The following is a 15734-nucleotide window of genomic DNA, read 5'->3' as shown; positions in this document are numbered from 1 at the left end:
CTTCCTGGGTCAAAGTGTCAGATGTCTCTGAAGAAGACATGGACTGACTACTCATGGCTCATGTCGGTCTCTCTCTCTCTCTCTCTCTCTCTCTCTCTCTCTCCCCCTCCCCCATTATAAATCCATGTCTTAGTCCTGTCTAACAAAAGCTAAAAAGAGAAAATATACTAACTTATTTAAATACATTTTATATGCCCCCCAACAGCCTTATTTGAAAATGACCACCCAAAGAATGAGAGAGAGAGAGAGAGAGAGAGAATGCATGTGTGCACATGTGCACACAGAGGTCAATGGCAGGTGTTTTCCCACTTTATCATCATTTATATTGTGTGTGCATATTTGTGTACACACATGCCACTGTGCACATTTAGAGGTCAGAGGACAACTTGAGGTGCCAGTTTTCTTCTGCCACCATGTGGGTGCCAGGGATCAAACTCAAGTCTTCAGGCTCGATAGAAAGCACCCTTCCCTGCTCAGCCCTCCACCATGCTTTTTGAGACAGCATCCCTCACTGAGTCTGGAGCTGGACATTTTGCTTAAGCAGCAACCCCCACCACCACCACCACAGAGTCCATTTGTCTCCATTAGCCAGTGCTGGGTTGTAGCCTGCAATCAGCTTTTCTTGAATGAAGAGAATCAGAACTTGGGTCATCACGTTTATACAGCAAACACTTTACCCACCGAGCCATCTCGCCAACCCAAGGCCTGAGTGTGGTTTAGAGTGTGGTAAAGAATAGAGGCTATGGCGGGGCAAAGCCTGGAAGCTCTAAGGATGACTGATGAGGATGGGACCTAGTGAGGCCTGTTTGTTCTGGTTCTAAGACTGGAACTGTCCTGAATCTTTGGAGACAAGGATGCTGCTTGCTTATGCTTAGGGTTGAGAGAACCACCTGTCCCGTGGGGTCTGAGACTCTGTTTCTGAGGAAGGTCAGGAAAGGATTGCATCAAGGAGCTCAGGGTGGGGCTCTCACGTCTGCTATCCAGATACACAATTTTAGTCACATAATCATAACAGAAGACCAGGTTCCATCATAATTCTGGAAAATATGTTTTTATTTTTCAATATGAAGAGCTGGTCACGCGTCTATGTGTTTTTCTTATTGAAACTGATCCCCAGGCTTTGTCCTGATATCCATGATGGCCTAAACAAATATGGGAGCCAAAGGCCTCGGAGGAGACATTTGCTATTGAATTTAAATACTCAAGGCATTTCATTTAAATCCTTTTTATTTCAATATCCTTGAAAGTTTTTTTAAAGTCTTATGCCAAAAGAGGCAAGATTTATAAATGTATGAATAAATACACAGGCCCACTTAAGTAACCTGCCAAACAGAAACATCATTTGTGTAGGAAAAACTATCCTGCACCTGCAACGTGATCCAATGAGAGGTTCTGCATCCATGGTCATTGGCTCCTCAGAATGGAGACCTGAGGTCCATGCTGCGTGGGATGGCGACGGGTGGTGAAGGGGAGCACTCCCATGCTCTCTCATGTCTTCCATAGCTCACACTCTCGTTCCCTTGATCTTGTGGGTCAGATAGACGCTCTCCTGTTCATTCTCTTCAGGGTCTGAGCCCCGCCATTCACCTATCAGTGCTTCCTTCGCTGGACCCAAGCATTTACCAGTCCACTCAATCCAAAACAAAATTCTCATTATTCGTCAAAGTCTCTAGTCCAGATTGTCCAAGGATAGCCTGAAAGGTTTTTTTTTTAATGAAAACAAATATTATTTACCTAAATAGTTTTTAAAGTTTTGTCTAAATTAGAATTGGTGGAGAATAATTTCAAATCATTCACTTCAAATGCTGATTCTTATAATACTCTTCTGTCAGTTGACTAGGTCCTCTATCCACAACTATGTCATACAATGATGCCCTTCTCTATCCCTACCAGGACGCATTGGAGCGATGAGATCCTTGCAACCACGGGACAGAAGAAACCCAGAGGCTCCCCTTGCCTCTGCTACCCCAGGACCTTTGGCTTCTTTTCAATGGAAGTGTAAGAGTTGGTACAGGTCTCTCTGTTATGACAGCCCACGGTAACAGTGGGGCAGCAGTGGGATGAGTCTTCCACTTCCTATGTTTATTGAGGACCTAGCAAACGCTAGACACCTTGTCTTCTGACTGGTGTCCCCATGGTAAGCGCTTCTAGACCCTGTTACATTCGCTACTTTACATACAGTTTCCCTAACTGCCCGGCTAACTTCCTTGTTACTTTTGCCAGCCAGTAGAGTTCTTGACACAAAGTCCATGTTTGGGGTGAATGGCCAAATTGGATCATGTTTATCTGTGAGCTTCAACAGTCCCTGCATGAGAACCAACACAGGAGGTATCAGACATAGCTCAGGAAAATTTCCTTGGTGCACTCCTTAATCAAACCTAGAAATTTCTAGCCAACAGCCAACCCTGAAAGCACTAACAGCGCCCCCACCCCCATGCCCCACCCCCGGCTTTCCTCTGGAACATGAAGGGGTTATAGCACTAGGTTTCCACTTTGCATAAGGACCATTTGGACAGGATCTTCAACTACATCTCCAGATCTGCTCTCTGCTTCCTTCCACCTATTTACTGCCCTGCCAGAAGGCTATACAAGCCACCTCAGCTTGGCTTAGTGTGTCCATACCTGACTGGCCATGGCCAATGGAGAACTCTGGCACAGCTGAGAAAGGGAAGGCCAGGGGGTTTGATTTTTATTCTCTTCGGGGCAACCAAAGGCTATGAAAGCCTTTGAGGTCAAACTTCTTATCAGACAGTTCTTCCCACACAAACATATTCTCCTCCTCCAGAATTTCCACGTTTTGGCTTAATAGTCCCTTTATCAAACTCTCCTTGACTTACTCAATTTGAGTAAAATACCAGTTTCCAGCTAAAACCTGGACTGATAATGTCTCAAGTACTATGAGTTTGTGACACAGCCGGCCATGATAATGCACAGTGGGAGGTCTCCAGAAATGCTACTTTCCCTCTCCCTTCCTGTTACCGTCTTTATAACCGTGCATGGCTATGTGTTATGCTAGCCTCTCACTACATCTTTGCTGAGTGAATGAGAAGCACCTCTTAGACACTTCTGAGCATCAATTTAGGTTAGAATGTATCAAGTCAAGGCACATTCGTCTAGACTTTCCAATGTTAAATTTAAAGTTTTACTTCAGTGACCAGGCAGCTGAGTTCAACGGAATAAATCTCATGCTCCCCTTTCTCCTGCTCTGACTTGTGGCTCGACTCCAATACAAGGGATGCCAAGGGATGAGCTGACATTTCAGGGACAGCTGAACAGACTGAGAGATTAGTCTGATAGACTGAGAGATTAGTCCGCTGATCCTTCCTAAAACTTGAAAAAAATAGGCTCTTTAGCTTCTGTCACCCAATTCCAGTGGGCTGGCTTCTCAAGTTTATCATGTCTGTGTTCTCCACTCAGACAGAAGTGCTGATGTGGGTCAACCAGAGTTCCCTGAATCCATCCAGGTTTCTGATGCACAAGTCAACAGTCAATAGGGTTGAGCATCACTCACCATGTGTACTGATCTTGCTGGTGCACAGCAGAAGTGACTTCAAGCTCTGGTATTGAGGGAAGCACTTCCTTGACCCGCACTAAGGGAAACCTTTGAGTGGACTCTACAGTTCAAGACAGAGAGCTGTGTCAGTCAGTAGCAAGGCAAAAGGAACTTGTAATGTGGATGTGTTGGAAGACAACCCTGTCCTTCATCTAAAAGGGGCTTGGGCAGTTTCTATCCCTCATTCGATTTCTTTCCAATGGTTCTAACACCTTTAACCTGCTTCACTCAACTCTGTGTCTGTGCCTTCATTTCTCCCTTCACCTTCTCACCCTGTTTCCTGAGACTGAGAACTGAAACCCTGCTAAGTTGCCATTAAAGGTAGCATTCATTCACCATTTAGTCCTTTCAAGGGGAAGATGACAAAATTTCCCCACCCAACAGGGTCAAATGAGATCTAAAACACAGTCTCTGTTTGAGCCTGGAGCCCCATGTCCCCATTACCTCCTCAAAAAACCCACTTGGGCCCTGAGCATCCTTTGATTTTATTTCATGGTCAGTAAATACCAACCACATCTAGGGTACCACTTCTGTCAGTCCACAGACGCTGAGATTAGCTTCTATTACTGGGTGAAGATGAAGATATTTTACAGATGTAATCAGCATCCCAGACTGCTTAGCTCTGAGCTGAGGAAAAGGGAGATTATTTTGAGTGAATCTGATCCTGACTTACTAATGAAGCTCTCCAAAGAGAGACCAGGTTCCCCCCAAGATCAGAGAGACTCTAGCTGCCTCAAAGAAGCAGACAGTCATGTGGGACTGTAGGTGCTATGCAGGAGCTGTGACTGGCCTTTGGTATGCAGCCAGCAAGAAGCCAGGTCCTCAATAGATCATAGCAAGGAAGTAAGGCAGGAATTTGGAAGCAGGACTTCTGAATGAGAATGTAGCATTGACCGACCTTTTATTTCAGCTTTGGTTGTCTCTGAGCTAAGCCATCCCCAGATAAGGAGTGCTCAAACTTCCAACTCAAAGAAGCAGAGATTACCAGCATGTATTGTGTGAAGCCACTGTTTGGGGTAATTGGTTACACCACAGAAACTAACATAGCGACTAATAGTGTGTCGGCCTGAACTTCACCAGAGGCAATGATTAAAACTCAGGTTCTTGGGCTCTGTATAAGATCTATTAGATTTGAACCACCCTTGCCAGAAGCCTGGGAACCTGGATGTTCTAGACTTCCAAACTGACTTGGGTGTACATGAAAGTTTTCAGAATAAATTTTCTGGGCAAATAATTACTTAGACATCCCTTGACAAGACATCTTAGGCGGTCTTCTGCAATTTGAGATTTGAAGACTGCTCTTAAAGGTTATATCAAAGAAGCCTACCCATAAAATGAAATAATTATCAAGGAGAATTAATAAAGTTCTTCTGACTGGAGAGCCAGCTGTTCATCGTCAGCTTGTGGATTCAGTCTACAGACGTTTTACAGCACAGAATAACCACGGTGTAGTATCAAAAGCTATTACCTGTCAAAATAATGGCTGGACTGGAATATTCTCTAGTGTTACGATAACTTTGGCTTCTCCTAGTATCCAAAGACATGAAACTCATATGCTAATTGCAAAAGCTCTAAGAATTGATTTTTACAAGCACCCAAAGTCAAATGTGTGTCATTAATATCTCCTTCAGCACAGCCAAGACAAGTGCGTTTCTTTCCCTTCCACACCACACTGGGAAATAGAGTTTCTTTCAAACACTCTGAATTCCCCAATGCTTGGCTGTCAGGAGTATTTGAAAACATCAAAAATGTCTTTTCAAGAATTTGTCAATTCTCCCTCCCAACATTTGACATTTTTTTCAGGAAGCTCCAAAGAGCTTTTAAAAATTAAAAAGTACCCCAGCGTGGATTTCAACCTGACTGAATCTCACAAACAGGACAGATTTCCAGCAGCAGAATAAAGCCTTATCACACTGTCCGTGACAATGTCCAGGCTGCCCTACAGTGATTTCTATCACTGTTCAAAGACATTTCGTATCTAAGGCATCTGGGGTCTAACCTCATCTCACCCTTCCAATGTCATTTTGTGTTCCCACCATGTAACCTGCAAGAGGTTTTCACATCACTTTGCTCCTGGTGGGTTTTCTGTCCAAGATCAGTTCATCTCCCACAGGGGAACCATATCTCACCTTTGCTTGGGAAGCCTGCTTTTCTCATCAATTCTTTCATGTGCTTGTCTCCCAACTACTTGTTCAGTATACATGTATATGTATATGTGAATATGTATGTATATACTCTATACATATATATCTACACATATATATTCTATACATATAAAATCTATACATATGTGTATATATGTATACTCTACATGAAATGGGTTTTGGAGTGGGTACTTGTATATGTGTAGGTGCATGGATGTGCATGTACAAGTAAACATGTGTATATGCATGTAGAAGCCAGAGGCGCCATTTCTTCTCAGGCCCTGCCCTCCCTCCTTGTGCTGCTGTTTTGAAACAGGGTCTGTCACGGCCCCAGGGGCTCACCCAAGTAGGCCAGGCTCCCTGTCCAGTGGGCCCCAGAGACCTGTCTGTCTCTGTCACCACTGCTGACCCTTTAAAAAAGAAAAAAAGATCCTGACTATTCTTGAATTCAGGTCCTCCTACTTGCAAACAACTGACTGACTTAATTTTGTTGTAATTACTTATTTGTCTTGGAAAACGTTGGTTAGGCCCAGATCATCAGACAAAGCCAGTGTTGGAAAGGGGATGCACACAGTGGGTAGCAATGGAGGCAGAGCCCATCTGGGCAAAGATGGGGGACGTGTTCGGAGCATGTTTCCTGCAGTCCCTTCTTTCAGAGATGGTATAAATGGCTGTCACATAAAGACATTCAAAGTGCCTAGAGTAAGTCGTCCTACTCCAGATGTGGATCTTCACACTTTTGCTTCCTGCAAAAGAAGAGCCATCCTTTGCATTTCAAGCCAGTCTATAACCACGCAGACAGCTATGCCTTTCCCTGGTTTATGAACCCAACCTGCATTTTAAGAGCCATCAATATTATGGGTAATGGTTAAGCAAGTAAAAATTAAGATTTCACGTTATCTTGCTTAGTTGCAAAACATCTGGCACTGGTCGTTTATCTTCTCTTTTGCAGGAAATTGAAACTTGCATATTATCCTGGTCATAAGCATGCTGGGAACTATAACTTTACATTGCCATTAGTTTTATTTGGGGATACTATGTATTGGGCCATAAGCCTACTTTTGACGTTGGCTAAGCCTCCTTCACAATAAAAGTCAATTTTCTCTACTCTGCATTACCTTAGGACCCTCCCACATTAACTGCAAGAAAGAAAATATTCTTCTTTTTTTTTCTTTTTTCTTTTTTCCGGAGCTGGGAACTGAACCCAGGGCCTTGCACTTGCTAGGCAAGTGCTCTACCACTGAGCTAAATCCCCAACCCCGAAAGAAAATATTCTTAACCAATGCTAAACTGTCTCTTTGGAGGACTCACAGTGTCACAGAAGCTGCTACAGCTTTTTAGAGGGAACACGTTTTATCTCCATTTCCAGGGTTAGATGTAAAAAAGCAAGAAGAATTTTGATATGAACCAGCCTGATGCCCAGGTCAGTCACTCCCATTGAATACTGTGCTGTTTGGACAGAGCTGGTTGAATGAACCCTGACTCTAGGAACTGCCTCTAAATCAGTAACTTCAACTGATCATCATAAAATCCCATCGTCTCGTCTTTGTGCACCTTCAGTTGCTCTGACCAGCAAACCAATTACTTAAGCTCTCAGATTCCATTCTTTCATTAGCAGAAGAATGAAATGCTTATATAATTAAGTAAATTGATTTGCGTCGAAGAACGGCACAGATACAGTGCTTGATTCAATAAGGGTTTCCCTCATCCTAAGATAGCCTTGAGGAGATTCTCTGTAAGTGTGCTGAGGCCCAGTGCAGAAGGGCTGTGCCTGGGGCACCAGTGTTTGCTGTGATGCTTGGCAAGTGCTCAGTGCTCAGGAAAGAGAGTTAAAGACGAAGCGCTTTGGCTTGTGATGGCTTCATCATTGGAGGCAAGATATGGAACAGCAGCTTCTCCCCCTCAGCAGCTGGAGCGAGTAGAAGCACTGATGTCAGAGACCTGATGCAGTACTACGCAATAGTTTCCCAGCATGCAAGTAGGCATCTCACGCTCATCTCAGGAACATGGAAGGCAGCAGCTGGACAGATGGCTCAGTTATTAAGAGCCCTCATTACTCTGCGTGTTCATTTTCACCTTCCCCATTCTTAAGATTCATTTTTTTATTTTATTTTGATATAGATTCTTTTTGAAACTGGATCTTCCTATGTAGCCCCGACTGTCCTGGAACTCACTAGGTAGACCAGTCTGGCCTCAAACTCACTGAGATCAGCCTGTCTCTGCCTCCCGAGTGCTGAGATTAAAGGTGTGGGCCATTACACCAGGCAGGATTCATTTCTTGCTTGCCTATACCTATCTCTCCCTAGGGCTGTACTGTTTCATAAACCTTATCATGAGTGAATGGCCTTCTAAAAGCGATGCTACCGTGAAGGATACAAAGATGGGTAAAATGAAGTCATCATTCTGGGGACGATGATAACTGAATGAATACGACATTAGGAAAATTAATACCAACATGTTTCTCCGGCATGGAGGAAAGTATCAGGGGCCCACTTTTTCCACGTGGTGCTAACACGTGTCAGCCTCTGCGCAGAGAAGTATCTTGGTGAGCTCTCCTTGTTTATTTTTTGGAGAGTGGCTATCTTGGGGATGGATGAGTCTCCCTACATCGCAACAGTGTAACGATGCTAGTTTTGTAGTTCAGGAGCCACAGAGCCACTCTGGAGTGAGTGCCTAGCACCAACCACAGACTGTTGGATGCAGCATCCAGGCATTGCTTTTTCCACTCCCTTTCTTTTTATCACACGACTGCATTACCAGAGACTCACACTGGCACACTATTTTTTTTCCTTACCTCTCCCGGCTGCCTGTAATCCATCATTACAAAGAGCAGCCTTAAAAACAGCGCTCAGGGGAGATATGAATTTCTTTCCACTTCTCTCTCAGAAAGAGCACCTTAGAATGGTGGTGGTGGGGTGCATTTAGCTTAAAGGAATATAAATAAAAAGAAATCCACTTCTCCTTCTGAAGATGCTAAGCCTCAGAAGGATTGTTGGTCTTTTTTTTTTTTTTAAAGGTCATCACCCTGGCTCCGCACTGAACATTAAAACTGTATACCTGGTAATAAAGTGGGGGCTTTTATTGCAAGCCATTGAGGGGAGGCAGGCCTGAGACTGGGATTTTTGGATGCAGCAAAGCCACAGGCTCATAAATATAACTTGTGAGGTTCATGTTGTGGCTAGCCAGGACTTAAAATTTGTGACTTCTCCAATTATATGAGGTGACAAGGGAACAACTGACTTGTTCTCAGACAAGACTGCTGTGTTCAAAATTATGACCAGGAAACAGAAATAGCCAAGCTTCCTCAGGCAACTAGAAAACTCGGCAGAGCTGGGTTAAACCATTCCTGGGGTACGGGCAGGTGTACTAGATAAGAGAGCACAAACAGAAGAAGCCATTGCCTCCCTTTAAAAATCTATTTTCTCCTTAAAACAACTCTATGGGTTGTTTTTTAAAATATGTTATTAATTAAACAAAATTTTCATGAACCACACAAAATTTCCATCAACTTGATTCATAAAGAGCTGACCCCAAATATTGTTTAACTAATGCTTACTAACCAAACATATCTTAATACTTGCTAATACCAACTAGGACGTCTGGATTATTTAAATTCAGGTCTGTAGGTGCACACAGTCTAATTTTTCCTAGTCTGGGTGACTGCTTGTTTCAGTAGCTAACAAAAGCCTTGGGCACACGATCCCCCAGGAAATGCTGGGTGGATCTCTAGGTGGTTACTGTTGCCACCCTGCAGTAGAAGACAGGATGCTGTCTAGTTTCCTGTCATTTTAAAGAGTTTGCACAGCAGATTGAAAGCCTCCTTTTGTATCTTCTCACAAGTGCAAAGGAGCTGTCCGCCCACTGGAGACAAAGAATATCAGTAAATACCACTCAATTCTGTGGCTTTTCAAGGAATTCAAAATATTCTTTCTTGCCAGGCATACAAGCACAATCCTACCACTTGGGGGGAGGGGCTGAGGCAGGAGAACTATAATCTTGAGGGCCAGCCTGGGCTATGTAGGAAGACTCTCTCTCTCTCTCTCTCTCTCTCTCTCTCTCTCTCTCTCTCTCTCTCCCTCTCTCTCTGTCTGTCTGTCTGTCTCTCTCTGTCTCTGTCTCTGTCTCTCTCTCTCTCTCTCTCTCTCTCTCTCTCTCTCTCTCATGCACACACACGCGTGCACACACACACAGACTGGAGGAGTTTAAAATGGAAACTAAACACAAGCCAGGCCTTGTAGCAGGTACTCAGGAGGCTGAGGCAGGAGGATCACAAGTTTGAGTACCACCTCATCTATACAGTAAATAATAACAATTTAATGGGATCTTGCCTCAAAATTTAGAAAGAGGGGATGGGCATAGCTCAGTGGTATAGAAGGCCCTAGATGGGATTTCTAGTATTTTAAAAATCATTTCTCTTCCTTGAAGGAAAAGGACATCCCCCCAACCATATCATAATCTTTCTTTTTAATGTGACTTGACAGCACAGACTCAGAAAGAGCCCACACAATCAGAAAGAGATGAAGTTAGAGCCAGAGCATCTGTGCTCACAGATCCTCTAATTAGGATCCCTCCGTCCCTCCCTGCTTCTCTGGAGAGGACAGGGGGCTTTTTAATTGAGGCTATTAGGAGTTCTCTTTACACAACGACACCCCGTGAAGTGAAGGCTCCAACAGAAGCTCTGCCCACTTTACAATTGCTCCATGCAATTCTGAGAAATAATGATATCGTGTCTCATTTAAAAATAAACCCCAGGCGTATTCCCTATGGCTTTCTCTCCCCTGCCTACTCACACGAGTTTCTTCTTCTTGCCAATTAGGCAAACTTTCCATTACTTAAGGAGGTGGCTTTGATCATAACTGTTCCCTGATAATGAGACATACTAAGTTGGATTCCGTTTGCCCACAGTTCCTTCACTCTGAACCCAAGGCTACTTAAAATGAACTCAGATCTCGAGTTTACTCTGAACAGATACCGCAGCTTTAGGATTTCCTGTCCGATGCCACATGCTGCCTCAGAACTCACCTGGAATGACCCTCACGTTCAAAGTGCTCAGTTTCCCAGAGTCATGCCCTCTGAAGAGAACAGATGAAGACTTGTAGTTATGACCTGTTCCAAGAAAAGGAATTAAACATTTAATGACAAACAAGCAAATTCTGCCTGCTGTGGTGGCCCATGCCTCTAATCCCAGCACGGGGGAAGCTGAGGCAGGAGGATCATGATTGAAGTCTGCCTGGACTACAGAGTAAGGCCCTGGTCCCCCTCCCTTCCAGAGTCACATTCTTGCTGTCTTCCTTCTGCTAGTTCAAAGGATTAAGCAACAAGACATTAAGGGCTTTTACTGTTGAGTCCTCTTTCACTAACAAACACAGAGGCCTGTTGGTGCAAGGCTTTAACCTCGGCATGGCACTGGGGAAGTAGAGGCAGATATATCTTTGTGAGCTCCAGGCCAGCCAGAGCTACATACTGAGTCCCTGCCTCAAAACAAACAAACAAACCACAAGACAGTAACAATAACAAAACCCCACAGACTCTTCCTAAAATAATGGCTTCTCCACTACCGTAAATATCATTATCGCCCATCTGCTCATGAAAAGTATCACCCCTTATTTTAAAGATACTATTTTTATCTATATTGATATGATATGCAGCATACTTAGAAACAGTTCAGATTAATTAATGTAATGGCATGAGTATTGTGGGTTTTTTTCATTACTTTATATGCTTAGACTTGTAAGAAAAACCTTTGAAAGCTACCAAATTTGTCATCTGAATAGATATTTGAAAGAATTTAATATAATTCCCACTACCCATGTCTTTCTATGCATTTTCCTATCTTGTATCTTTCTTTATTAATTGTATTCATACAGGAAAATAGTTCAAGAAACATAGAACTTACTTAATTAAAATAACAAAGATTTCAATGCCTATAAGATACCAAGTCTTTATACTGTAATTTTGCTAATTGTGTAGCTTTGGACAAAACCACTAACTTTTCTGAGTTTGGTAATTTTTCCCCTTTTCAGGCATAAAACAAAAATAATAGTACAGTTTACATATTGTTTTGGTTTCATTCAGGGGCTACGACAAATACCAAAAGCAAAAGCAACTTGGGGTAGGGATTTATTTGTCTGACACTTCCTGGTAGCAATAGTCTAGCATTGAGGGAAGTGAAGGCAGTTCTGCTTGCTAATATTCTGCATGGTGTTACCTCCACCAGGAAACTCACTTCACAGCCAGGAAGTACAGCAGGAACCACAGGGGGTGCTGCTTGCTAGCTGGCTTGCAGACTGGCTTATATTTTCTTAAAAGTATATACTTTCTTATATAGTTCAAAATCACCTACATAGGGATGGTGCTGCCCACAGTGGGCTTGCCCTCCTTCTATGTCAATTAAGAAAATTGACAACCCTACCACCACACAGACACGCCCAAAGACCAGTCTGATCTGGGCAACACCTCCATTGAGACTTCCTTCTGAGGTTATTCTAGATCATGTCAAGTCGACAGTTAAGGCCATCCAGGATACATGCTTTGATCTGTAGGTTGATATTTATATGCAGGTGAGGGCTGGCATAAGTTAGGTCAAGTTGAACAGTAAAAAGATAAGACAAAGCTTTTGTAAGGCAGGAGAGAAGGGGAAGGAGGGAGAGAATCTAGATGGAGATGGAGGACGACCCAGATCTGGTTGTCCTTGAATTGCCAAGGTGGTTGGGATGGATTTTTGTAGGCAAATTTATCTTATCTAGGTGGGTGGTTTATATCCTTATCAATTGGTTGTGAGTTCATTGTGAGGATGTATTGTGGATTGAGAATTTAATGTATAAATCTGATTGATAAATTACAGTTTATTGAGTCATGATTTCACTGGGTTGTTGGGAGTGTGAGCAGAGTCCATGGCAGGGAGCCATGATAGGCCAGTCCATGCTGGACTTCCAGAGCTCTGATTTTACTGGGTAGCTGGAACCAGAGAGTTCACAGTTAGCAGAGAGCCACCAGGAGAGATACTAATTAGAGATAAATTATGGTTAGTTCCATTTGGCCCCATGGGTGCTGGAACTAACACTAGAGACCAGCATGCCACGTTAGCATGGCCTGTGGACCCCCTGGGTCAGAGAGTACTTGGGGTCAGCGTGGAGCTGCTGAGATAAAAGTACCCTGCAGTGCCATGTGGCCCTATGGGTGCCAGAACTAGCTCAGGATAAAAGGTTTAGCCATGTTTTTTTTTAAATATTTGATCAGCTGGTGAAAATTGTTATTCTACAAATACACAAAGTGTCATGTCATCAACTATGACGCTTTAGGCCTTTATTACTATGGTATCAGAGATAAGATTTGATCTGAACCTACTCTCAAAAAATGCCTGCAACAAAGGTTTAATCCAAAGAGTCAATGGCATCTTTGCTTATCTACAGGTGAGCATTAGCTATTCTGTTGCTGCGATAACATAAAAGTCTAAGAAGTGAGCTTGCTGGACAACACTGCAATCCTTCATCAAGAACTGGCTGTGCCAACCAAAAAAAGGAAAGAAAATGCCTGGTGGTGGTGGTGGTGGTGGTGGTGGTGGTGGTGGTGGTGGTGGTGGTGGTGCACACCTTTAACCCCAGCACTAGGGAGTCAGGGGCAGACAGATCTCTGTGACTTTGAGGCTAGTCAAGTCTACAGAGCAAGCTCCAGGACAGCCAGGGATATACAGGGAAACCCTGGAGGGAGGAGGGAAGGAGAGAGAGAGAGAGAGAGAGAGAGAGAGAGAGAGAGAGAGAGAGAGAGAGAGAGAGAGGAGATCTTTTTAGTTCATCATTTACCCCAGCTCCTCCATGTGGTAGAAGCAAGTATCCTGTAGGACAGAAGAGGAAAGTCTTGTCGTGCAATGGTAACTCACTCAAAGCTATAGACAGTGAGATGAGGATTTGGCTTGAGTCTACTTGTCTTCAGAGCCTCTTATCCTGGTGATTCTTTTCATACTTTCTTTGAGAGATCAGCCACACACATAAGAAGTGCTGGTCGAGTCCGATATGCAGCCAGTGTATGTGCACCCACACACAGTCTTTCCTGATAGGTGATGCCCGGGTCATACTAATTACTGAAGCTGTTTAACACTGCTCCTACCATCCTGACTTAAAAGATTCCTTTCAGTTCTGCCCTACCCAAACTTACTAGTGACTGTCCATACTTATATTGTCACCTAGAAACCACTCTGTTCAGGGTCTCTAACTCTGCAAAGGTCACCACCATGTCTCTGCCTCTCTCTGCCCTCACTTCTTCTCCACCCAGCTCCACCCAGACAGCTTCTTCACCCTGCCCTTCTTCTTGTCCGTGAGCCTTTCCATATAAGAGAAAGGCCTGCAGGGTCTGGTGTTGGTCTCTACACTACACCTGCAATCTCTTAGCGTATCTGGAGTCAGCATTTATACATAGTAGGTACACAGTAAGTGGCCAACTGAACTAAAAAGAAAAGGGGGCAAACAGGTGTTGCTTGTGCTTCCCTGGGCAAAGGGATGCCCTCAGGTGACAGCCCTCAAAGCGCATTTAGTTCTCAATACTTACTCTGCCGTCTCCACACCCTCCTGTGCTCTTCAAGTATTTTGTAGATAATAAAGATGATACCTAGCATGAAAACGAATAGCACTAAAACGTACCAAGTGATCTTCATGGAGCAAGTGACAGCTGTAAAAAAAATATTTAAAAAAAAGTTAAATACTATGAAAACCAGTAAAAGACTAGTAGCAGGCTTAGGTACTCACCAACACGCAGTTCTATCATCTCTATGGCTCACAGGGAGCAAGGACAGAACCAACTCCTGGTTTCTGTCTTTTGACCTCTACAAACATACATGCATGCACGCATGCACGCACGCACACATGCACATGCATGCACGCACACACACATATACGCACACGCACATACACACACACTCTACACAATGAGGTAGTAGCTCAGATAAGAGGCAGTGCTGTGGTGCATGCTTTAATGGAGAAGGTGTTTGCAGCCTTAACTGGAAACAGAGTCACTTGCTCCCCTGAACACCTTCCCACTGTATGAAATGAAGCTACTAAGTGAGGAAATTGGCCAAGTGGCTCCCAGGGACCCATTCAACTCAAACTCCTGGCATTTAATTTCACTTCCAGGCGATGCCAATATCAATGTTCTTATTGTACATCAAGAGTGCCACAGGGCAGCAGCCCTAGAGTCAGAGCTGTGTGCCATTAATCGTCTTGGTCATGGGATCCCACATATGCCCTCAAATCAACAAAGGCAAGAGCCCTGGGGATGGGGCAACAACGGGAAGGCTGACAGAGACAGAGGACCCCGCTGAGCTGGATGGGTGGCCAGGGAGATGAGGGATCAAACCCTGCTTCTGCCAGATGATAGGCTGTTACAGCTTGGATAGAAAATGTCCCCAGAGATTCCTGTGAGGGAACATTTGGAGGAGGTTACACCTTCTATATCTATGTTCACTATAAACACAATTAAAAAATAATTACCCATAAGATGAATAGGCTTTATAAAGAGCATTCTAATGGGGAAACTTCCCCTTTTTGGAATCACCAGAAGGCATTTGTTTCTAGGTGATTTCTTTCTCTAGTTTTATGCTCATCTGACCACGGGCCCCCGTCCCAGAACTCTGCTCCACATACAGAGGGCACTCGGTGAATGGCTGCATCATACGATTCTTTCTAATAATATGACTTTATGGGTGAGGTGGGGGCACAGTGCCTAGTAAAAACTATTAACTGTGGGGTTCAGAACAGGGAGTTAGAAACTTAGTCAGCCTTGAACAGAACTTAGATATGTCTGACCTTCTTTCCCCTCAGAATCAACCAGTGACCCCCCACCTCCAAGGGCCTAATCCGAACAGGACTACATCAGAAAACTACTGTCACCGGGTCTGTGTCAGCGCCGAGAGAGGATGTGTTGGGTTGGCTAAAAGCCAGCTTTAATTATATATGGATATTCACCTTTTAAGAGAAACTTTGACTTTGTCAGCTCTTCCTCAAGCACAGATACCAGACAAACTACAGTTATCCTAGGACAGAGAC

General features: G+C 43.9%; 1 protein-coding gene across 6 annotated transcripts in view; it reads right to left on the bottom strand.

The window, feature by feature from the left end:
- Positions 1–1035: 1035 nt before the first annotated feature.
- Tmem156 (transmembrane protein 156) overlaps positions 1036–15734 on the bottom strand; it is a 37979-nt gene continuing 23280 nt past the window's right edge. Inside the window, exons 4-7 of one of the 6 annotated variants that reach the window (NM_001419205.1) lie at positions 14242–14361; positions 10720–10803; positions 3512–3614; positions 1036–1694 (exon numbers count right to left, since the gene is read on the bottom strand). In NM_001419205.1, coding sequence (NP_001406134.1) covers positions 1670–1694; positions 3512–3614; positions 10720–10803; positions 14242–14361 — 332 coding nt within the window. In that variant the 3' untranslated portion in view covers positions 1036–1669. Of the gene's footprint in view, positions 3615–10719; positions 10804–14241; positions 14362–15734 lie in introns of those variants that run through there. The other 5 variants (XM_063273463.1, XM_039092289.2, NM_001419206.1 and 2 more) reach the window with 5 other exon arrangements.

Source organism: Rattus norvegicus, chromosome 14 (genome assembly GCF_036323735.1).
Source record: "Rattus norvegicus strain BN/NHsdMcwi chromosome 14, GRCr8, whole genome shotgun sequence".
Classification (NCBI taxonomy): domain Eukaryota; kingdom Metazoa; phylum Chordata; class Mammalia; order Rodentia; family Muridae; genus Rattus; species Rattus norvegicus.
The sequence above is the reverse complement of the archived record's forward strand: the minus strand, read 5'-3'. Positions and strand labels throughout refer to the sequence as shown.